This window comes from Muntiacus reevesi, chromosome 6 (assembly GCF_963930625.1).
Source record: "Muntiacus reevesi chromosome 6, mMunRee1.1, whole genome shotgun sequence".
NCBI classification, from domain to species: domain Eukaryota; kingdom Metazoa; phylum Chordata; class Mammalia; order Artiodactyla; family Cervidae; genus Muntiacus; species Muntiacus reevesi.
In genome coordinates, this window is record NC_089254.1 from 83,758,950 (window position 1) to 83,784,312 (window position 25,363).

Consider the following 25,363-nt stretch of genomic DNA (forward strand, 5'->3'; position numbering starts at 1 on the left):
GAAAATGTGTAACTATCTGTGGGGTAGATGTTAATGGTTCTTATTGTGGAGATCACTTTGCAATATATATATATAAATATAGAATCATTATGTTTACACATGAAATTAATATATTGTATGTTAATTTATTTCAGTAAAAACATATATGTGTATACATATATATGTATACACATATATATACATAAAGAAATAAAGAGAAAAAGAAAAAAAAGGTTGAGGATGATGCAGTGTTTCATCTCCCACATACCCAAGACTAAAAACTTAATGTCACAATCCCTCCTATCCCTCTTTTGCTGTATCCATTAATTTTTCAGAACCTACTTTCCGAGTAACTTTCTCCTGTCCACTCTGCAACAGCCTTGACTCAGACCTTCAGCATCTCTTATCTGAATTATCACATCGACCTCCTGGTTTCTCTGTCATTCCCTAGTCTCTCCCTGCTAATCAGAGTGGTCTTTCTAAAACCCACATCTGCCTACAGATGGCTCGCTCTCCCGTTTCAACTGACACCAGTATCCACAGGATCAATCCAGTCTTGGCCTGGACCACACACCTTGCCCATCTCCTGAGCCCTACTGCAGTCTTACCTTGCAGCCACTCCTGCTTTGATGTCCTTCCTCCCTGATCCTGCAGGAGTACAGCCTCTGCTCTCCTTCCCTATCTCTGTGAACTTCTTGTTCTTATGTTTGATCTAGGATAGAATTCGTCGGTAAAAAATGCAGTTACCTATGCCCTTGTGGTTACAGAAAATGGGAACTTAATACCCACTTTCATCAATAAACAGCATGATTCCAAACAAACTTTTAAAGAAATCTTATAAATGTGGGATTTTGAGATAGATATATGTATTATTTATGAGGGTTTTTTTTTTTTTTTAATCTAATCCCAATAGGCAAAAATGTACTTAAAAATTCCTATCAAGAAATGCCTCCTGGAATTTAAATGAGGTTAGATCTGGTCCATGAGAGGAAGTTCACTCTCCCACACAATAGACAAAACACATAACAAAGGCTAATGCTACTTATGGAACAATTTTTCATCCTTGAAAAATCATAGCTTACCCTTCCTTTTTTAATTGAGGCCAATTTCTTTTTTTTTAATCATTAATATTAATTGGAGGATAACTGCTTTACCAAGTTGTGTTGGTTTCTGCAAGTGAATTGAAGAGTCAGTTTACACATTTACATACTCAATTTTAAATTTACCTACTCAATCTCTAGTTTCCCTGGTGGCTCCAAGGTAAAGAATCCTCCTGCCAAAGCAGGATACACAGGTTTGATGCCTGGGTTGGGAAGATTCCCTGGAGAAGGAAGCGGCAACCCACTCCAGTATTCTTGCCTAGTAAACCCCATGGACAGAGAGAGGAGCTTGACGGGCTACAGTCCATGGGGCCACAAAGAGTTGGATACAACTGAGTGACTGAGCAGGCCCACACGGTCAAATCTCTGTGTGAAAATTTTGTATTATCATTTATTTGGTCAATAAGGGAAGAATTCAAGGAGTACTGAACACAAAAGGATAAGATTAATTTAAATCTCAAATGCCATTGGGGACTGATACCAGCAGTGAACCAGTGAAGTTGCTCAGTCGTGTCCAACTCTTTGAAAGCCCATGGACTGTAGCCTACAGTCCTCCATCCACGGAATTTTCCAGGCAAGAGTATGGGAGTGGGTTGCCATTTCCTTCTCCAGGGGATCTTCCCAACCCAGGGATCAAACCCAGATCGCCTGCATTACAAGCACTTTACCATCTGAGTCACCAGGGAAACCCACAGAAGTTCATTAATCAAATAGCAACTTATCATGGCAAAGACTTATCAAGCATTTGGCACCCTGTTTAGTTGAGTGAATTCCATGCAAAGCCCCAAGTAGGAACAGGGAGAGTAGAAGGCAGAATCAGAGGAAAGTCTCAGGTTCCTAAAAAGAAAGGGAGGAAAGAAATTAAGGGCTCTAAAAAAGTGCCATCAGATGTTGGGAAGGCACATCCTTTTGTTTCTGAACAATGACAGACTTTATTTACAGCCTTCCCTTCACTCCATCCCCACATATCTATTCACATTGAAATGTGAAATTTGCACTAACACTCATTTCTTTCAAATAACACAAGACCTTATGTCAGAATTTTTTCCTAAGAGTTTTGCTATGAGTTGATACAGAGGACCCTGATTAAATTTCAGTTTTCCAGTCAGTTTATTTTTAAAAATTCTTTTATTCTCCATTTTTCCAATTTCCTCCCAGTTTCATAAGAAGAATCAGAAATGCAGTGGTGTTCAGAAGAGCCTCCCCTAGTATAACTGAAGGCCAGACAAGCAAATGTGTCTCTATCTGAAACCATTTCAATGTTTTGTTTAAACGCATAGCTTGAAGTACCAAGCTCTTCCACAAAACAGGTTATAGAAAAGTTATGAAAGTTGAAGAAGCTGTGTTTCTGAAACTTACATGACATATTCTTAGTTTATGGTTCTTTTTTTTATGATAGTATGATAAAACTAATATATATGGCATAGAGCTGTGTAACTCAATATAGTAGCCAATAGCCACATGTGTTTATTACATCTAAATTAGTTAAAATTATATATAATTTGAAATTTAGCTCTTCAGGTCCATTAGCAGCATTTAAGTAATTCACTAGTTACATGTGGTCAGTGGCTATCACGTTGGACAGTGTATATGAGCTCAGTTGCTCAGTCGTGTCTGACTCTTCGTCCCCATGGAGTGTAGCCCTCCAGACTTCTCTGTCCATGGGGATTCTCCAGGTAGGAATACTCGAGTGGGTGACCATGCCATTCTCCAGGGGATCTTCTGAACCTAGGGATCAAACCCAGGTCTCCTGCATTGCAGGTAGATTCTTTACTGTCTGAACCACCAGGGAAGCTCGTGTTCAGAAATGATATTAAACATTTCTCACTGTGGAACGTTCTATTGGACAGCACTGGTTCAGAGTAAGTTGATTATTCAACTATTTATCAACATTTAACTAGTTTGGTGAATGGACTCATTCAAGATTCAACTATTTTCAATATAACTATTTTGGTGAATGGACCTATTCAAGAAAGTTTGCTACTAGAAAATAAAAGTAATTTTGTAGAAAGGCCATTTTGAAGAGTCAGCTTTCAATCACTGACCTGTTCCATTTTGAGAAGTTTTTTTTTTTTTTTTTTTTTTTTACTCAACCTTGTTAAACTGTTTGGAGGCATCGAGCTGATCCCTAACAGATTTTTTTTTTTACCATTGAAATAATTATATTACCCCAAGGATATAATTTGTGTGGCAACATTTAGAAATCTGGAGTTTATTAAGCCTCAAAAAGTTCATCTAGCTATTTTGACAAGAGGTTTTCACTCAGGCTATTTTTAGTACTTTTGGAAGGCTGATCATTTCTAACACCAGAGGAGACCGGCGGATGATGCGTCCCTTCACTATGCTGTGCTTTAGTTGAAGAAGGAACATACTGAACCTTTACACTGGAGACGGCAGTTGCTTAGGAGATCACCATTTCCTTTTGATACTGTCAGAGTTACTTGATTTGCATGCAGCTTTCCAAAGTAATATGCCATTTTCTGGATTTTTAAAAAAACAGACTATTTCATTTGGCAAAGAAAACTCAATACCTTGCTATCTATGTTTTCTATTTTACACCATCAAAAGCAAAGCATCACATAGATAAGTATATCTGGAGTTATTTATAGATCACCTAGAAATAATATTAGGAATTCATGTCTGTGAATGGAAATAAATACCCTATAAACTTAATGGAAATGTAGTTACCTAATAATAGTTTCAATACATTGAAAATTGATTTTGTACTCTTGAATACCCAAGTATTTTAAATGCCGATCTAAAAATAGTTTCTGTAAAATTAAATGAATTGACTCCAGGTATAGTTGCCCTCTAGGGCCTCTGTCTCAGCCTCTCAGAAAGGCCTGGAGACACAGTGTCTGTGTTGAGAGGTTTCCAGAGAGCTAATTTTCTGAGTAACAGATAGACAGACTTTGAAGAAAAAAATAAAAATGGAGAGGGGCTCACTTAAAAATCTTTGCACAACTAGTAAGAAAGGTTAAAATTAGGACTGGACAAAATAGAACTTGTCCCTAGAGAGAATAATCATAAAAAAAAAAAAAAAAAGCAATGAGGATGACTCTATTATGTAACACTAGAAGGAGAAAACTAAGAGGCAGCTCCTTTTTTTTTCCTCAGATGTTCTTCTTCCCTGTCGAAAGATATAGCCCTGAACTTTTTGACAGATAATGTTGCCTAAAAAGAATACTGAGGGACTTCCCTGGGGGTACAGTTGGTTAAGACTCTGTGCTCCCAAAGGAGGGGGCCCAGGTTTGATCCCTGGTCAGGGAACTGAAATACCACATGCGGGTGTAGCAAAATTAAAAAAAAAAAAAAGAATACTGAAATGGAGTCTTGTTCCTGTCTCTTACTACCTGTGTGGGTAGGTAAGTTTCAATGACTTTACCTATTTTTTGTTGTTGTTGCTCAGTCATTAAGTCATGTCTGACTCTTTGCAACCCCATGGACTGCAGCACACCAGGCCTTCCTGTCCCTCACTATCTCCCAGAGTTTGCCCAAGCTCATGTCCATTGAATTGGTGATGCTATCCAACCGTCTCATCCTCTGCCACCCTTTTCTCCTTTTGCCTTCAATTTTTCCCAACCTCAGGGTCTTATTTCCAATGAGTCAACTGTTCGCATCAAGTGGCCTTCAAGTACTGGAGCTTCGGCTTCAGCATCAGTCCTTCCAGTGAATATTCAGAGTTGATTTCCTTTAGGATTGACTGGTTTTTTTTTTTTTTAATATTATTTTATTAGTTGGAGGCCAATCACTTTACAACATTTCAGTGGGTTTTGTCATACATTGACATGAATCAGCCATATAGTTACATGTATTCCCCATCCCGATCCCCCCTCCCACCTCCCTCCCCACCCGACTCCTCAGGGTCCTCCCAGTGCACCAGGCCCGAGCACCTGACTCATGTATCCCACCTGGGCTGGTGGTCCGTTTCACCATAGATAATATACATGCTGTTCTTTCAAAACATCCCACCCTCACGTTCTCCCCCAGAGTTCAAAAGTCTGTTCTGTATTTCTGTGTCTCTTTTTCTGTTTTGCATATAGGGTTATCGCCACCATCTATCTAAATTCCCATCACTCATCATCAGAGAAATGCAAATCAAAACCACAATGAGGTACCATTACACGCCAGTCAGGATGGCTGCTATCCAAAAGTCTACAAGCAATAAATGCTGGAGAGGGTGTGGAGAAAAGGGAACCCTCTTACACTGTTGGTGGGAATGCAAACTAGTACAGCCACTATGGAAAACAGTGTGGAGATTTCTTAAAAAACTGGAAATAGAACTGCCATATGACCCAGCAATACCACTTCTGGGCATACACACTGAGGAATCCAGATCTGAAAGAGACACGTGCACCCCAGTGTTCATCGCAGCACTGTTTATAATAGCCAGGACATGGAAGCAACCTAGATGCCCATCAGCAGATGAATGGATAAGGAAGCTGTGGTACATATACACCATGGAATATTACTCAGCCGTTAAAAAGAATTCATTTGAATCAGTTCTAATGAGATGGATGAAACTGGAGCCCATTATACAGAGTGAAGTAAGTCAGAAAGATAAAGAACATTACAGGATTGACTGGTTTGATCTCCTTGCAGTTCAAGGGACTCTCAAGAATCTTCTCCAGAACCAGTTTATAGACTTCATCTATAAACTGTAGATAATAATCAGTAGTAACTAGACTAATCACATAGGATCATTTGGGAATTAAAAAAGAGTAAGTGCTATGGACTGAATTATGTTACCCACCAGATTCACATTTTGAAGTCTCAACCTCCAATGGTGACTCTATTAGGAGATACAACCTGTATAGAGGTAGTTAAGGTTAAATGAGGTCACTAATCCGATAGGATTAGTGTCTTATAAGAAGAGAGGGAGAGAGCTTGCTCTCTGTCCTCCATGCAAAGACAGTGAGAAGGCAGCCATCTGCAAGCCAGAAAGACAGCTCTCATTAAAAAAGAATCCTACCAAACCTTGGTCTCAGACTTCTAGCCTCCAGAACTGACAAAGTAAGTTTCTGTTGCTTCAGTCAGCCGATCTCTGGTATTTTGTTATGGCAGCTTGAGCTGACTGATACAATAAGGTACAATATCAATGGTAGGGTCTATGTCAGACTTGCTGACATTTAATCCCACAGAATTCTCACTGCCTATTATTTAGTTGCTATTGTTTAGTCACTAAGTCATGTCTGATTCTTCCTCAACCCCGTGGACTATAGCCCACCAGGCTCCTTTGTCCATGGGATTTCCCAGGCAAGAATATTAGATTGGGTTGCCATGCCCTTCTCTAGGGAATCTTCCCGACCCAGGGATCAAACCTGCATCTCCTGCCTGGGCAGGCAGATTTTTTACCATTGAGTCACCTGGGAAGCACTATTATCTAGTATGGGCTCGATAAATTTTTACTAAATGAATGAATGAATCAAGAATCAGAGTTAGTCTTGACATATAGATTTAAATTCTCTTCGAGTAGAGCTGACTTCAGACTTTCTCTGGGTTCTTTATTGGATTGTATATATTGGGCAGCATGCAAACCCAGTGCAAGGCCAGTGCTAGGAGTTTCTCCCTCTCTACCCTTTGCCTCCACCTGCCTGTGTGGGTGTATAGAGAATGCAGCTTGGGATCTAGATTGTCTGAGTCCAAATTTTGGTTCTATCACTTGCAAGCCTTGGGCAAGATGGTTAACTCTCCCATGTGGCAGTAATAGCATATGTAAAAACCAAGATAATAATAGTATCTATGTCACAAGGTTGCTGTGAGCATTAAATGAACAAACACACGCCATATTTAGAAAAGAAATAGCATAATCTAGCATCCTTCTTTCTGTGCTTTTATTCTTCATTCTTGTATATCTTGAAATACACTGGTCATTAACTCTGTCCTTAAATTTAATTTTAGGCTGAACTTGATATGTTGACCTACAACAAATAGATTGCCAGATATTTCTCCAGAAAAGAATAGATTTCTTTTTTTCAGGTTCAGGAGAGAATCACAATGCAGGGTCTGCCACCACGGCCATCCACGTGCAAGTCTCCACATGGCAAGGGAAGGAGAAACTTTCACAGAGGGGAAAAGGCAGTGGGGGGAGCCTGAGTGAACAAAGAATCCACTGATGCTCGCTGGCTGAGTCCTTGCGAGGAGAGGAGTCTTTCTTTTTCCCAATGAGCTCTGTTCTCCTTGCAGGGTGTGGAAGCTCCCATCTCGATGTAATTGTGGTTTCTGATGATTAATTTTACAGATGGCACTGAACACATCCTTCTCTTCCTCTCTTCTGTTGTTGACATTATTGCATTCTCAGGATCTCTTGCCTGTTTGATCATCTATTTCCATATCTCTTGCCGGTTTCTACTTTTTACTTATTTTCAGAGGTCCTTAGGGCTCTGAGTCTACAATTTTAGCTGGCTGGTTGCCTCTACTTCTCTCTCTTGATTGGTACAACCATCTTATCACTATTCATTGTCTGTTCTGACTCTCGATTATCTCTGAATCTATATTTTAGTCCATCTCCTCTGTCATAATGCTGGTCTCTCTCTATCATCTGTTTCATTTTTTGTATAACAGCCTCTTAACTGATCTTTTTCTACATGTAATCTTGTCCTCTCTGATCTCAGTTTTCTTTTTAAAAATGCGAGTTGCAAAATGCAAACCATAAGACCTTTGCCTGCTTAAAACCCTTAATTAACTTGTCAACATCCTTAAGAAACGGTCCACCAAACTCTAGTGTTTCCATAAATCTTCAAGACCTGCCTCTTGCCTGCCCCTCTAACTCAGGTCTCACTCTTCCCCCCACCACTCTGCTCAACCAGATACAACAGGCTTTGAGTTACACAGTGCTCTGATACTCACTTTTGTCAGGTCTTTGAGCATGCTGGGCCCTCCAACTGGAATCTTCCCAACATACTTTCTCGCCTAGGTGGCGGCACCATTATTTCCACCTGCAGCATCTTTCTGTAGTACACTTTTGTTTTAAAATTCACATTCTCCACTCTATGAAAAAATAATTGCCTATGTCTTCTTACTTTTAAACACAGCACACATTTAAATAGCTGTTGACTAGATGAATGAATGGATTTGTCTCAGTTTTCCTTATGCTTATTTTAACTCCTTTGGTTCAAATGCGTTCATCTGTGTGATGGTTAATTTTATCTATCAATTTGATTGGACGATTGGATGCCCAGATATGTGGTCTATCATTATTCTGAGTGTTTTGCTGAGGGTTTTTTGGATGAGTTTAATCTTTAAGTCAATGGATAATGTGCATTGTCCTTCCTAATGTGGGTGAGCTTCATCTATTCAGTTGAAGACCCAAACAGAACAAAAAGACTAACCTTCTCTGAATAACAAGAAATTCCTCCCACTCAAGCTGAGACATTGGTTTTTACCTGTCTTCAAATTGAACTGAGACATCAGCTCTTCCTAGTTCTTGAACCCATTGGTCTTTGAATTGTAACTACATCAGTGGCTCTCTGGATCTCCAGCTTGAAGACTCACCCTGTAGATCTTAGGACTTACCAGCTTCTATAATTCTGTGAGCCAAATTCTTATAATAAGTCTATTTGTCTATCTACATCCTAGTAGTTTTGTTTTTCAGGAAAGCCCTGACTACAATCTGCCAATAATATTAATATTTGAGGTTGGAAATATAGCAAGAAGTGAACCAGATTCATAGATAATAAAACATAAATCTTTACCACCTGCCACTAGAAGCAATTTTATAACTTTAACTAAGTTTGAATTTTCCCTGGAGAAGGAAATGACAGCCCAATCCAGTATTCTTGCCTGAAGAATCCCATGGACAGAGAAGTCTGGCTGTCTATGGTCCATAGGGTCGCAAAGAGTCAGACACAACTGAAGCAACTGAGAAAACATGTAAGTTTGAATTTTATTTTCATTTCTGTTCAAAAGTTGCCCCAATCCAGAAGGTCATCAGCAAAAACAGTGAAGAAAATCAAGACATCAATAAGGTGCAAACTGGGTAGCTCCTTCTTTTTTGGAGTGTAATGTGATAAAAGAAACACTACCCACAAGTTTATGTGTATGTCAGCTTTTAGAAAAATTCATATTTCAGAAATAATGTTTTAAAGGATAGTTAAGTTCTCTAAATAGCTTACAGCTTTAAAAAAATTATAATGTCGCTAAATTCTTTAAGAGAACTACTTGAATTCTGTGTCTGACTAAAGAAGTTGCTCAGGAAAGAAGGAAGACTATGAGAAGACTAAGACTAAGACTAAGACTACTACATTTTCTCTAGGTACTTGGTGGGTCTAATTTATGTTCCATAAATAAATGTCCTGTTGAAGTCACATGTTGCTACCTGGCGGCATTCCTAATTCCTGTTTCCACTATTGAGTAATGTCTGGCATGAGAATTCATATATATTCACCAGAAAAAATTTTGAGCACCTGCTCTGTGGTAAGTTCATTGCTAAGTGTTGAGAAAACACAGAGAATGACATATGCCTGCTCCCAAAAGTTGAAATTGGAAGAGGAGGGACAAAAGAAATGAAGAGTGAATTCAATGGCAACTTTTCTGTTCTTCATTCTACTTACCTTCATTTCTCTCTACTTCATTTTCAAACCTGGTAATGAATATGGCACAAGCACAGATCCAGGCCAATTACTTATATCAGAATGCACGGGAGCATGAAGAGGGCCACTGGGTTAATGGCAGTCTATAGGAGAGAAACCTAGAGGATGTATATAAATGAAAATTTAACAGAAACGATGATGTGACTGAGCTGCTAAAAAAGCTAACAATGCTTACTTTTGTTCTACATTTGCAGAAATAAAGTGTTTAGATCAAAGTAGGTAATAGTTTTACTACTGTATTATTATATATTGCTAAAGGATCTTGACTATCTAGCCTGGAGTAAGACGATTAAGACACACTTGGAAACCTTTGTTTAGTCTATGGATGAAATAGTTGGAAAAATGAAAGTTACAGATGGGAGTCCTTCTGGTAAGAATTTTCCAGTTATGGAGGTATAGAACAAAGAAATGAGTTGGCCTGGGAGATCTGAATAAGTACAAAGAGCTCTATCATCAGAAGTGATCAAGAAGAGGATGGACAGATTCCTGTAAAAGATAATCTAGAAGAACTAATTCTTTTGGCTGGAAGTTGAATTAACTGGTGTTTAGTTATTTTCTCAAGCCCTAAAGGTCCACAACTTTGCATTTAAATAAGCTTTAGACTGTTTACCTGTGCATTGGGTACACACATCAATGATGCTTTATTAAAATTTTTATAGTATCTCCAATAATATAATTTCAGAAAAGACAAACTCAGAAATGTCATCAAATAAGTATCAATAACAATAATGTGTGAAAGAGGAGACTGAAAAGGATAGCTTAAAACAATATTCAAAAGCTAAAATCATGGCATCCTTTCCCATCACTTCATAGTAAGTAGATGGAGAAAAAGTGGAAACAGTGACAAATTTTATTTTCTTGGTCTCCGAAATCACTGTGGATGGTGACTGCAGTCATGAAATTAAAAGATGCTTGCTCTTTAGAAGAAAAGCTATGATAAACCTAGACAGTGTATTAAAAAGCAGATACATCACTTTGCCAACAAAGTCCATATAGTCAAAGATATGGTTTTTCCAGTAGTCATTTATGAGTGTGAGAGTTGGATCATAAAGAAGGCTGTGTACTTAGTTGCTCAGTTGTGCACGACTCTTTGTGATCCCAAGGACTGCAGCCCTCCAGGCTCCTCTGTCCATGGGATTCTCCAGGCAAGAATACTGGAGTGGGTTGCCATGCCTTCCTCCAGGGGACTTTCCCAACCCGAGGGATCGAACCCAGGTTTCCTGCACTGCATTACCATCTGAGCCATTAGAGCCCATGAATACTGGAGTGAGTAGCCTATCCCTTCTCCAGGGGATCTTCCCAACCCAGAAATCAAACCCTGGTCTCCTGCATTACAGGTGGATTCTTAACCAGCTGAGCTACTAGGAAGCTGAAAGAAGACTGAGCACCAAAGAATTATGCTTTCAAACTATAGTGCTGGAGAAGACTCCTGAGAGTCCCTTGTACATCAAGGAGATCAAACCAGTCAATCCTAAAAGAAATCAACCCTGAATATTCACTGGAAGGACTGATGCTAAAGCTGAAGCTCCACTATTTTGGCCACCTGATGCAAGGAACTGACTCATTGAAAAAGACTCTAATGCTGGGAAAGATTGAGGGTAGGAGAAAGGGGTGACAGAGAATGAGATTGTTGGAGGACATCACTGACTCAATGAACATGAGTTGGAGCAAACTCCAGGAGATAGTGAAAGACAGGGAAGCCTGGCATGCTGCAGTCCTTGGGGTCCCAAAGAGTCAGAGAGGACTTAGTGACTGAACAATAGCAACAATAAAGTGTACATTTTGGTACCCAACCAAACTTAGCATGTGCAGTACTCCATAAACATAAAATTTTCTTCATAATTCAAGTCTTACATGGTATAAAGACCTAGAATAAATTTATTAATGTGAATCATTTTAGCTAGCCAAAGAAAAATAATGCATGAACTCTCTAAGACTATTAAATACTATCTCTTTCAATGTATATTTTATTTCTGCCCTTATTGTTCTTTTGTTTCTGTTTTGCTTGCTGAAAATATCATTACAAGTAAGTAGAATGATAAATTTTGTTAAACTCTTGTTTTTAAATACTTGAAATCTGAATACTGGTTCTGATATACTCCAGGGAACTCTTTTATTTATTTTTTTCTTCCTGTCTGCTCATTGTTTCTAATAAAAAGTGAAGATTAAAAATAGATCCTCTTCAGAAATGAACAAGAGCATATTCAGTTTAGCTTGTGTTCCTACAAGTTAGTGGGTAATCAAAATGATATGACAAACTTTCTGAATGTTTCTCTCAATATTATTTTCAAATATTTAAAGTTTCAAAACTGAAATCCTTTGAGATTACTTTTATTTTTATCACGCATGGAGTATAAATAATATGTTAATAAAATACCTCACATGTAATATAAATATTTGAAGGAAATCCATCAAAAGTGAGGCTAGTTCTCTACTTAATATCATAAGTATAACTTTTTTTTTTTTTAAACAGGAGAATTGATCCATGGTATCTGTCATCCTTTCTGGTTAGCTAATTGCTTCTGTCACACCTGCATCTGCTCAATGCCTTTATTGATGTAGCTTCCCTGAAGCTACCAGCTTATATTCCATAGGTAGACCTGGGCAGCAACCAAAGGCTTTTCCTGGGTGAACCAGTTGAAATTCCAATGACACAAGGAGGATTCCTAGTATTTAATTTTTCACTCCTTTGTTTGCAGCCAATGTTTGTTTATTCTTCTGAAGTAATTTTAATTAAACTCAAATCTCTCGAGGTCCTGTTGCCTAGACTTAGTGAATAAAGCATCATTTGAGAATATACAATAAGTAGATGGTGAGTATTATGGTAAAAGAAGGAAACGTTGATTTTTTTTTCTTTTAAATAAAGAGAGAAGACCACCTCAAAAAGTGTTTCACTACAAACACAAGCTGGCTGACCAGTATTTGTTAGTTCCTGGAAACTTTGAGAAGTCAAATAGACCGGGGTGGGTCACAGCTTTGACAGCTTTCCCCTCAGTTAGTCTTTGCATGAAAAACACAGTTAATACTGTCAATAGTCCAAGCTGAGCTGAGAAATCATCTGTCAGAGACGTAAGGAATTCCAACCTTGGATAGAAGGTTGGATGTTATTAATCTTCATGGTTTGTTTAGATCCTTAATTCTTAATTGTGGTAAAGATATATTTTCTTCTAAGTGGGAAAGTTTATCCATGTGACTTTTGGATTATAATAGAATTTTTAAGAGGTTAAGATGAACACTGAACTTCTCTGTACATCAAGGATCAACCTGTCTGTGTCTGTCTCTCTCCCTAGGAGCATTCTGGTCATTTGTTTGACCATTTATGCAAAAAGAATTCAAAGATTAAAGAAAAAAATCTCCATATTTACAGTCTCCTTATATTAAGAAAAAATATCTAAAGGAAAATGTATACACATCACAGTTTAACTTACATCTTGGGTTTTTAGCAACTGGAAGCCATTGCCTGTATGATAGCTTCACGTCTCCATGTTAAAAATTAGAAAGAGGTCAATTTTAAAGAACAGAGGTCCACAAAGACAAGTGCTATTTTTGTATATTCTTCTGGTACCACATCTAAGAATAGAAAGAAAAAAAAAAACAGCAACAGAAAAGAAGCATCATTACTGCCATCTTTCCTTCCAGCATAAACTGAGGCATGTGTTTGATGGAGAAAAGGGAAGTGTGTTTCATCTTACCCTTTCTGAGTAAAGGATCTTAGTTCTATTAAGCACTGTTGGAAAGTATATTGGAGATAGTATATTATATTTAAAATTGAAAGGTAAAGTGTTTTTTAAAGTCTTTTAATACAAGCAAGCATCAATTTTACCAAAATGCTGTCAAATATGACAATACAATGACTTATTTATCACTCAAAATCTATATCATGAGTATAACTTCCTTTCCAAATATAGTGATTTTTTTTTAATGTACTTCAGAAATGGAGAGAGAACCAAAATAATCTACCAAAATTCTTCCTCACCGTCTTTTTAAAATAGAACCAGGTCCATCATGCCAGCAGAGACTATTTCAAAACAGTAGAAATTATTATCTTTTAAAGGGGTAGGATTAACCAATTCATAATTCTTAAACAACAAAGCACAACATATTTTTCTAAGCTGAGTTTAACATAAAATGTCAAATATTTGTAATGTAATATTCAAAGTTAAGTACAGTGAAATGTGTGAAATACTGAAATGGATTATCAGCACTGCTGGAGTCCTGGTATAACACAGGAACATCTATATTAATTGATACCATGAAAAACTTAAAATTTTTCTTTAGATTGAAAGTTGAGATAGAATTGATTTAAAATTTAAAGCACTTTATGTAAGAAATTTCAACACTGCCTAAGTTAAACATGGAATGAGAACCACAATTATTACTTTTCTTTCATGTTTTTCTATAAAGAACTTTCTTGGGACTTTTCTGGAGCCCCAGTGGTTAAGATGCTGTGCTTCCAAAGCATATGGAGTGCATTCAATCCCTAGTGGGGGAATTAGCATCCCACATGCCATGTAGCAAAAAAAAAAAAAACCTTCTTCAACTCTAAGGTGATTAACTGAATGCAAAACAAATAAAAAATTTTAATTCTGGGGTTGTATAGCTCTTACAGCGATGCTCATTCTGAATGCTATATTAAAAAAGAGAGTCTTAATTATATATATTTTTTCTTGCTTGTGATATAAGTTATCTTGCATTTTGATATATTATTCTTATATTCAAGATCATCTGACTTCAGATGAGGAACTCTACTGTAGAGCACTGCTTGACTAGAAAATCTGTCATCTGGGACTTAGAGCTAGGCTGACCGTCAGTTAGGCAACCTGGTATTAGCACCCTGTTATTTCCAGAGACTAAAAAGGCAACATGAAAGAGTATCTTTGCTTCTAGTATTTAACTTTTTTATAGCTGCCCTTGCATCTATGATATTGCCAGAGAAGAGAAAATAAAGATTGTAAGGTGAAATCCACAGGAGATCCCAAATCACTGTGGTCAGTAGGTTGAGGCATGCCAACCTTTCTGTCAAGAACAGAGACTAGAGTTCAGTGTACTTGGATTCTGTCTAAATAGCTGTATGGCTTGATTACTTAACCAAGTTACCTCTTTGGGCCTAGCTTCACTGTCCTCATGAGAAAGAGTTGTTAGAGGCTTAAGTAAATATGTATGTGTGTGTGTTTGTGCCAATGTAGGAGACGCAAGAGACCTGGTTTGATCCCTTGGTTGGGAAGATCCCCTGGAGCAGGAAATGGCACCCCACTCCAGTACTCTTGCCTGGAAAATCCCATGGATGGAGGAGCCTGGTGGACTGCAGTCCATGGGGTCACAAGAGTCAGACGTAATTGAGGGACTGAGCACACACACACATACACACACACACACATACTTAAGGTATATATATCATATATGAGTTGCTGTATCTTTAATTTATATCATATATGAGCCTAAAATATTATGTATTACTTAACATTAAATACATATATATGAGATGTATGTAATATATTCATTTAAGATATACATAAATATATACATATATTTATTTAAAAGTATATACATATGTTAATAGTGCAGTTCTTGGTAGGTGGTAAGCACTACCTAAATATTATACCTAAATATTAGCTATTATTGTAATAGTTAATATTGTACTGCCTTATCATTTCTATATCTGAACTACTAATGAGTAAGCAAGTTGATCAATCTGATGGTTCTTTCCTTTCCCTGCTTTTTCTTGAAAGGTTCAAAAATTGCAGCAAATGTTACTTTTAAGAAGTTGAGTAAACACAGAATGAGAAGCCCTAAAGCAAGGTGCTGAATTAACAGACAGGCTAATTACTTCCTGAATACAAATGAACAGGGCTCTTTGTAGAACTAGCACCAGGGACTGTTAATGGGCTTTTGTTTTAGAGACGGATGGATTGATATTCCAGGGAGAGCCCTGATGAGAACCCTGACACCATCTGCCTCTCATAACCTATTACTAATACGAAAACAGTAGCCTTGCAAATCTGCATAATCTCATATAAATCAATGCACTCACATTCCAATGTGAGCTCCATCAGGACAGAGATTTTTGTCTATGTTGGGTCATGGCTGTAGTCACAGAGTCCAAGCAAGCATCTGAAAAATAGCAGGCTCACAATAACTATTTCTTGAATGAATTGAATCAATGAAAAATCTTGACCTTTCCTTTAAATAGGATTAACATTAAAAGCAAAACAAACAAAACAGCAAGCTTTGTTCCTTCCTGATGACTGACCTGAGAATGCTGGTTAGCAGTTTAAGCAAGCAGAAGGAACAGCATATGAATGACAGCAGGGTGAATATATACAATTAGCCAGTATTCCAGAAGCTGTGGATTTGGTTATGCCTTCACTGGAATATGTGGTGTGGAGCCAAGTCACACTTAACTTCGACTCATGCACATGTGACAGATTTGAATTACAAATATTTTGTCCAGCATCTGACTAACTTTAGTGTCTATATTTACATTTTATTTCTCTCCCCAGGTTTTCAGAAATCTTTTCCACAAAGTCACACTTTTACTCTCTGCAAACATTTAACTTACTTCCAGCAGTTTCTACTCAAGCTTTGACTGGCTAAAACAATCAGCATGACAGAGAAGATGAGAAGCAGAATTGAGCTGATCTCCCAAAAGTTCTGCTGTGAAGTTAAAGTGTTAGTCGTTTATCATGTCCAACTATTTGTGACCTATGGACTGTAGCCTGCCAGGCTCCTCTGCTCATGGCATTTTCCAAGCAAGAAAACTGGGTTGCCATGCTCTCCTCCTGGGGATCTTCCCAACCCAAGGATCAAACCTGCATCTCTTATGCCTCCTGCACTGGCAAGCGGGTTTTTTATCACTGGTTCCACCTGGGAAGCCCTTTTACAGTGTAAGCAAGCTAACAATTTGAATAGGAATATATATTCATTTGTATACACTTCAAGCTTTCCTAATTATCTTTATAACAAAAACTGAGAAGGTATTAGTCATCCTTGGATGAGCTATACTCAATTCTACTTGTCTGTTCTAAATATAATAAAAACACAGCAAACAAATTTAAAGTACATTATTAATTGATTAGATATGATTTCTCAAATGGTTCACATCATCTTATTTAACTTTGGAGCTTCCAGACTTTAAGAATGAGTCACCAAAGAGCTATCATTGATTTATAATGAACATTATTACATTGGACTGTAGTCCAGGAACTCTGTATGGGACCCAAAGGAAACGGAAAAATGTTTACAAGTGAGCCATGGCAGAAATAGGCTGAAAACACATGTCTGTATTCTCCAAAAACAATTAGGGCTAGTGCAATTAGAGTGAATATTCTAGTTCATTTTATTCCATGGGATAGCTTCTACTCTTAAAACCCCATATAGAAAAGAGTCCTTATGGTTAGAACACTATTAAGGGTGGTATAATTTTGCATGGCCCTTGCACATGTAGACATTTTACATGATTGCATAAGGACTAAAATTTACAGCCAAAGATAACACAAGATCTGATTAAAGTTAACACATTTGGTGTTTAAGGTTAATCCACATTGAAAAGCAATCATTTCCAAGAAGGAGGTCATATCTTAACACAGTGTTACCTGTCTGAGTTGCTAGAAAAGATTTCTTATCTAAAAATCGATTCATAGGGTGTGTTTTCAAATTTGTCAGCTTCTTTTCATTTGTGTGCTATACAGAGGCACTTTAAAAGCTATTAATTGTAGTTTCAGGAGTACAAGACACTGGATTTCAGCAGTCACTGGTAAACATGGCAGGAAATTAAAATGACATTGGATTAAAAGGAAAGTAAACAAATCATTAAATCAGAAAACTTCCCCGAATCTTGTAAAAATCACTGGTCTCTGAGTTGAAGAACTACCTTACTTAAAAAAAAAAAAAAAAAAAATTAGTAACTATCACCCACCTACGCCAAATAAGTGCAAATAAGTGAATACTACAGCTTTCTGATGTTAAGGTATGAAGGTTTGCTGTTTGGACTAGTGAGGGTTTTAAAATATGGATGAGTTAAGTACTTTGAGTTACATTTCCAGCAATATTTCAAAGTATTATAGTATTATGCATACGCTCCCAATAGAAAAACTAACATGTCGAATAAAACAGGTTGGAAAAGTTTAGTAAAAGGTATAAAAATTAAAAGGCTAAAAAAAAAAAAAAAAAACCCTCCGTTTTATTGTGCAAAAATAAATCGCCTTCATTCATGACAGTCCAGTGCCCCTTTTTTTTGGTCTTAGTTAGTAGGTACGTATTGCACCCGCCACAACACGTTGGAAAGTAGGTCCTGGTACACACTAAGGAATATCCAACCAGGTAAATACATCAACGTGATAAGGCCCATGAAATTGAGCGGATAGTGAGAATAGTCCCAGGAGCAGGCTCCCCAAGTGCGGAGTCCCAGGCCCCAGGACAACTCCCACGCGTAGATGAAGATCACGTAGAAGGGTACTCGCTTCCAGGTGCCCCAGCCCCGGCTGTAGTGGAGGTGGAAATAGAGCTTTTCCACCACAAAACTACAGCTGCCGTACATAAAGAAGGACCAGAGCGACGTGTGGCCGCTGCTCGTCCCGTCCCCGGGCCCCAGCAGGTTAAAGAAGAAGGTGAAGAAGATCTCATCCAAAAAGCCGTGCATTCCGAAGAAAAGGAAGCGGAGCGGGTCCGGCAGCCCCTGGTTGGGGGCTCCCCCGGCGCCCCTGGGACCGCGAGGTCGCCGCCGCCGACCACCGGCTGTCGCTGGGGCCCGGGCGCCGGCAGGGGCGGGGGGCGCGCCCCGCAGCTGTTGCCGCCGCTGGTACCGCAGGCGCAGGAAGCGCTTCAGGAACACTTGGCAGTGATACAGAGCCAGCACGTACTGCACGGCCAAGTCCAGCGCCCCCGGCGCCGCTGCGCCCCCCGGCCCGCCGACCCGGCGGAGCAGCGCGCCGGCCAGGGTCTGCAGCCCCACGTGGGCCGAGGGGTAGAGGAGGAAATTGAAGACGAAGGCGCTGGGGCAGCGCCGCTGCTGCAAGTAGACTTTCTCCAGGGCCAAGTGGGTGAGCGAGTGCAGGAGGCAGCGGTAGGGCGAGGAGAAGCCCAGCATCCGGAGGTCCGGGCGGCGAGCGAAGCGCCGCGCCGCGGACAGGAGCACGTCCAGGGTGACCCCGTGCATCCCGTAGAAGTAGAGGCGCATCCAAGCGGGCAGCGCGGCGCCCTCGGCCGGCGCTTCAGCAGTGGACAGCGGCTCCGGGCAGCTGGCGGCAGCCTCGCTTCCCCGCCCTCCGGGGGCCCCTGGACGCCTCGCCGCGCCGCCCCTCCGCGCGGGACCCTGGTTGTTCGCGTCGCTGCCGGCCATCGACTCGGAGGCTGCACGGGCGCCCGATCCCACGCCGCCACCGCCGCCGGGTGCGCGGAGCTGCTGGGCGGAGGGGCCGAGTCCCGCTCCGCCCTCCGGCCGCGGCTGGCCCCCGGGGGGCTCGCGGGGAGCTCGGTCCCGGCCGCGGCCCGGCGGCGGCCGGAGTTGCTGCGATCCGGGGACGCGCGGGCCGCCCGGCTCGCGGAGTCCCCCCGCCGCGGCCCCGCGGCGCCCTCGCCTGCAGTCCCCGGCGAGGTGCCGCCGGCCGGCGCCCGCGCTCACTCTGCGCGGCCTATCGGGCGCCGAGGCCCGGCGAGGGGCGGTGGCGCCGGGGCCGCGAGGAGAAATGCAGACGCTGGTGCAAACCCCATCTCCTCCGCGGCTCAGCCCCGCCGCCTCTGCTGCAGGCTGTGGAAGCGTAACGCGAGCAGCGACGCCCCTTCCCCCGGCCCTCCCCATGGCCCTCTCGGCCCGGGTCGACCGACCTCTCCCGCCTTCGCTGCCCCTCTCCCTCCCCGCACCAGCCCTGCGCGCGGAGCCCCGCGGAGTCCGCTGGGGAAGGCCCGGCCCTGCCTCTCCCATCGCGTCCCCGGCTCTGCACCCGGCTCCCCGGCCGGGCAGGAGGCGTTGGCTGGGGCGGAGGCACTGCGCACCTAACAGGTGTGACCGCGAGCTGCTGGGCATCCCTTTTATCTAGGGTACCGGGGCCAGGGCCTGGCTGGCGAAGACGAATGGCGAGGCGCCACTGACCAGAGGCTGGGCCCGAGACCAAACTGTGGTGTTGTATATTTAATGTCCTTTTTCAAAGCCAGCTGTGTCCCAGTCACTGAGGATAAACCCGAGACTCCAGGCCAGCCGCCCCCGGCGGTCCCTACCCTGGGGATTGTTACCCCGGGCCTGGCCCGCCTTGTCAATCTCTCCTGCAGCGGTTTGTTTGCTCCAGTCCAGGGGCCTGAGTCCCCCAGAAGTTATAAAATGGTTGGAGGCCAGTAGGTTCAGGCACTGCTGTATCTTAAATCCGGCATAGTACCTTTGCTCACATTGGCACATCCCGGTGCCGATTTTTCTCCTTGCAGAAGAACTAGGTCATCGCAGAAATGGAGAGTGAAATAGAGAGCAGAGCAGGAATTCTTTTTTTCTTTTCTTTGGAGGTGGAGAGGGTGGGAAGAATCCAGAATTTTGGTGTGTTCCACTGCTTTTCTCCAATTTTGAATCAGGTTTAGAATTGGAGATAAACTTCGAGGTAACTTATACTGACAACTCCACCCACCCCCACCCCGGGTGGGGGTGGGGAGAACCCACAAATCGTGTCTAGGTGGAAACTAGGTGAGGGTTCTAATTGGTAAGGAGTTCAGATGTTTCCTGGTTGGAAAGCTTTCTGGGGAATTTTTCCCCCCTTCGGGAAAGTTAGAATTCTAAGGTAGTTCCTCCATTTTTAAAGCAATTACTCTTCATTCTCGCCCCTTCCTCGTTTCAACCTTGCAGTCTGTGGTTGTAAACTGTTGGCAAATTAAGGAAGAGAGAGAAATAAGTGTGTTGAGGAGACACGATTTAAGGTGGCGTTGACACTTGAGTAAGGCTAAAGTTCTGATTGGTTTTTAAAAGCTTGACTAAAATGTGGTCCCTTTGCAAATTTCTTTGGACAGCTGTCAAAAGTCAGAGCGTGGATGCTGTCATGCTAGGGACTGAATCATCAGGTAGCAGGCTCATCAAACCTGTTGTGAAATAGAGTTAGCTGCCCAAAGGCCTGAGCAGATACAGTGAATGCTGGCTCCCTAGAAACAACACCAACATTTAGCTTTGCTTTACCACCAACATTTAGCATCGCTAAAGCAAAGCTGAGCTTGTTGCTTGCCATGGCAAGAAAGCTCTGAATCTTGACAAAGTCTTAATAACATCTTGGAGTGGGGAGGGCCTGCATGTGTGCTAAGTTGCTTCATTCCTGTCGAACTCTGCCACCCTATGGACTATAGCCCACCAGGCTCCTCTGTCCATGGGATTCTCCAGGCAAGAATACTGGACTGGGTTCCCATGCCCTCCTCCAGGGAATCTACTGACCCAGGGATGGAACCAAATGTCCTGTGGCTCCTGCATTGCAGGTGGATTCTTCACCTTTGAGCAATGGGGGAAGCCTGGGGAGGACAATGATTTTTAGAGTCTAGTTGAGGATGGGTCTTTCAATACAAGGGCTTGGTTAGACTTGGGTAACAATTTTGAGATAATGGTTTAGGTTTGGTATAACATAGCAAGGTGAAGGCATGAGGTGAGGGTTTCAAAAATGTTGAGAATAAATAGTCACCTTTTTTATCTCCTTGGGTAAAGTTTCCTGGAATAGTAATGCTGTGTTGAGGAAGAGAATAGTAAAGTCATGCTAGTGAAGACAGTCAAATAAAGTCGTACCATGTAGACAATAAACTGTCGGTGGTGTATGGTCTTGGTTTGCACAATCTAATTGTGAGGACCAATTTGAAATTCAAGAGGGGAATAATTTAAGTAAGGACAGATAAAGAAAATAAAATAAACAGGACTGACATTGAATTCTGAAATGAAGCTCATCCTCAGTGTGGATAAAGGGTGGGAGAAGGGGAGGGAGGTTGATTGACAATTCAGTAACCCCAGATCTGTATACTATATATTTAAAAAAACAACTATTTATTTTTTTGGCTATATCTAATAGCCTGTGGTATCTTAGTTCCCCAACCATGAACCAGGGATGGAACCCAGCAGTAATGAAAGCAGCAAGTCCTAACCACTGGACCACCAGGGAATTCCTGTATTCCTATATTTGTGAAAAATTTGTATGCACATTTCTACAGCTTCATTTATTTTACATAACCTCTTCTTTCTTAGTTAATTTCTTATATTGTATACTAAAGTTCCAAATTAAAGAATTTTCTTCTATACATTGCTTAAACAGAGGTGATTATTATTGCTTGTTGCCAGACACAGACTGAATAACAGCTCATAAACTTTTTTGAATATGACCCTGTTAGGGAATCATCATAGAAACCTGCCCTGTTGTTCTATTATTAATATATGCCTTCCTTTTAAAGCTGCTTCTTTTTAACTGTATTCCTTTTACTTCTCTTTTCTAAGATTCTTTGGGAGTCACATGGGTATCAGGAAAGTTTTCTTTTTGTACTTCCTCCTGCTGGCTTTTTCATGTCCTTTTATATTGTTAATTCTAATTTCAGCCCTTCTTTTTTGTCCCGGGAATTTCTTGGAGCTCCTACTTTATACCAGGAAGGTTGAGAGTGGGATTTTCTTGAGTGGGGCTCCCAAGGAACAGTCTTGGAATAAACTCCTTTAATTCATAAAGCTTGAAAAGAAAGCAGTAAGTTGTTTTGATAAAGCTTGCTTAAAAAACAAAATTTCACCTTGAGCAGTATCGAATCAGAAATACTTCCTGTGTATAATCTGCGCCTGCCTGCATGTGCCTTACCTTAAGTGCACCAGAGAGACTATTTTCCCTACCCCAGTTAATTCCTTTTTTTTTTTTTTTTTTTTTTAAAGGCAGTAGCTTCTTTTGAATAATACTATTCCCTTACATTGATTAGTGACTTATTGGTAACATAGATGATTCCAGTTAATGGATACCACCTCTTGAGTCCTTTCTTGGCAGCTGTACACTTCACATATCAATACTTTGTACACTGTTTCTCTTACTTTTTAAAACATATATTAAAACTAATTTGCAGAAAATTTGCTTGTCCAGTATATCAGCTAATAAGCTAAAAGCCAAGCTGTGAAGCTGTTTCCATTTGAACCTAAAGTTCATTTGTGCTATACTGTCTTACTTCCTATAGTTTCATATTGAAGCCATCTCAAATGAGTTGAAATTGCAGGTTTAATAAGAAAAGAGATCCGTCTGTTTATAGTCCCAGTGAGTATTAATTTGCTAATCCAGTGACTGGTAAATGAACTCCTCCCTAGTTACTCTATCCCTTTTTTTTATCATGCTTTTTGTTTTAATCATCAATCTACATAGTCTTTTTTTTTTTTTTTTTTACTTTTTTTCCTCTCTGTAATTTACTTATTTATTTTACCCTTCTTTCCTTCTGGATTCCTTTACACATTAGTAAATGAGTATTTGGACAGATGTGGCTATGTGGAATGGGTTACTATCTGGTACTTATGCAAGAATAGATGGAGTTAGATAATAGGAAAATGAGTATGGAATGCAAACATATTCCTGTGAATGTTTAGTGCATGTTTCTAGACTGAAATGCAGCAATACCACTTCCTGCTGTTCCAGTTATTTCACCCTTGTTCATGGTTACTATAATCTGGGGCTTCCTTGGTAGCTCAGTGGTAAAGAATCCCCCAGCAGTGCAGGAGATGTGGGTTTGATCCCTGGGTGGGTAAGATCCCCTGGAGTAGGAAACGACAACCCATTCCAGTATTCTTGCCTGGGAAATGCCATGGACAGAGGAGCCTGGTGGGCTCCGTGGGATCCACGGGATCACAGAGTCAGACAGGGCTTAGTGACTGAAGAGCAGCAGCCGCTAAATAGAAACATGTATTAGAGGAATTCCCTTGTGATCCAGTGGTTAAGACTCCCTGCTTCCAATGCAGGGGATGTGGGTTTGATCAGTAGGTGGGAAACTAGGATTCCATATGCCTCTCCCTGAGGCCAAAAAGAAACAAACGAAGCGAACAAACAAAAACGTATTTAAATATATTTTTCTTCCTTCAACAAACAGTACTGGAACACTTCTGAGCAATATTTTGTGCTATGTCCTGGACATACAGCAATGAATATGACAAAGTCTGTGTCCTTTTGGACTTTATAGTGTTTTACAAAATATATACTTGTCTATTGAAGAAATTGGAACTAAAAGTAAAAAAAAAATACATATCACCCAATGAGACCACAATCCATGGATACCTACTGTTAATATTTTGGTATGGAGCCTTTCAGCAACATTATACTATCACCCAAAAGAGGTTATATTATGCATTCCTTTTGTAATTTGTAGTTTGCTTTGTCACTTACTGACTAGGAAGTATCTTTCTATTTGATAGTCTGCTACATCGTCAGTAATGATGACAGAGAATTCTTTTGTATAGATATTCCATAATTTGTTTAGCCAGAATGTGGAGATGCGTTTAGCCAATCTCCAATTTGGGGCTTGTCAGAGTTGTTTCAAAACACTTTTGCTGTTATGAGCTTCTATCTGACTCATCTCTTTTACATTATCTTTTTAATTTATCATGATCATCTTTTTCATGTAGACATGTTTATTTACTTAGGATACATTATAACATCCAGTTGGAGGGTCAAAGTTAGGCACATTTTAAGGCTTTGTTGATTGCTATTAAGTAGGTCTTCAGAAACCTTGCTGGAACCTTTGAACTTTTGTAGAATAAATGTTTCCCTCTGATGGGACTAGGAAGTCATGGCTGCTGGGAGGTTGGCCTTATGGTAGAATTTTGATTTTGAGAATGGATGTTTAGGGTGTGTCATAGCATGGGTTGTACTGTCTGAGTGGATGGTAATAAAGATAATCTTTGAAAAAAAAATAATATGATTAAGTAAAATATAAGTGCATTATTTTGAATGATATACTGTTACTTCCACCTCTCCATGTATAAATGTCCATCGTTTATCTCTTCCTCTGAAACAAATTCTTCCTTCCCCACTCCCTTTCTTTCATTTTCGTACACATACAAAAACCTCTGTGTCAGAGATAGCACAACTAAAGCGTGGTTTTTACCCTCAAGCAGCTCACTGTCTAGTGAGAGAGGTAAATAAATAGAGACTGCAAAACTGAATAATAACCGTTATGACAGAAGAATAGCACTAACTCTCTTGGCTCACCTAGAAGGGAGATCTGACTCTTAATTGGGAAAAGGGTCTTCCTGTTCTCCCAGTGTACTGCCTTGATTCATTAGTATCTCTCAGCCTTCATATTCAGCAGTGATCCTTGTTGTTGTTTAGTTACTCAGTTGTGTCTGGCTCTTTGTGACCCCATGGACTGTAGTCTGCCAGGCTCCTCTATCTATGGAATTTTTCAGCTAAGAATAGTGGAGTGGGTACCCATTCCCTTCTCCAGGGGATCTTCCTGACTCAGGGATCAAACCCAAGTCTCCTGCTTGGGAGGCAGATTCTTTACCACTGAGTCACTTGGAAGCCCTAGCAGTGATTAGGCCTTGCCTATTTCACACTTTGGGCTCCCCAGATGATCAGTGGTAAAGAATACACTTGTCAATGCAGGAGACACAGTTCAATCCTCCCATGGAGGAGGAAATGGCAACCCACTCCAGTATTCTTGTCTGAAAAATCCCATGTACAGAAGAGCCTAGCAGGCTATGGTCCATGGGGTCCCAAAAGAGACAGACAGGATTGATCACAC

General features: G+C 40.6%; 1 protein-coding gene and 1 long non-coding RNA gene across 3 annotated transcripts in view; both read right to left on the minus strand.

Moving 5' to 3' along the window:
- LOC136171112 (uncharacterized) overlaps positions 1 to 25,363 on the minus strand; it is a 1,397,893-nt gene that overhangs the window by 674,957 nt on the left and 697,573 nt on the right. The gene's annotated exons all lie outside the window — the stretch shown is intronic.
- Positions 16,761 to 19,029, minus strand: TMEM229A (transmembrane protein 229A). Its single transcript, XM_065939356.1, has one exon. The coding sequence runs from the start codon at positions 19,005 to 19,007 to the stop codon at positions 17,910 to 17,912; it is 1,098 nt and encodes a 365-aa protein (XP_065795428.1). The 5' UTR covers positions 19,008 to 19,029; the 3' UTR covers positions 16,761 to 17,909.

Bases quoted from the DNA above. Each gene is read 5' to 3' on its own strand.
- TMEM229A (XM_065939356.1), bottom strand. From the start codon at position 19,007: ATGGCCGGCAGCGACGCGAACAACCAGGGTCCCGCGCGGAGGGGCGGC.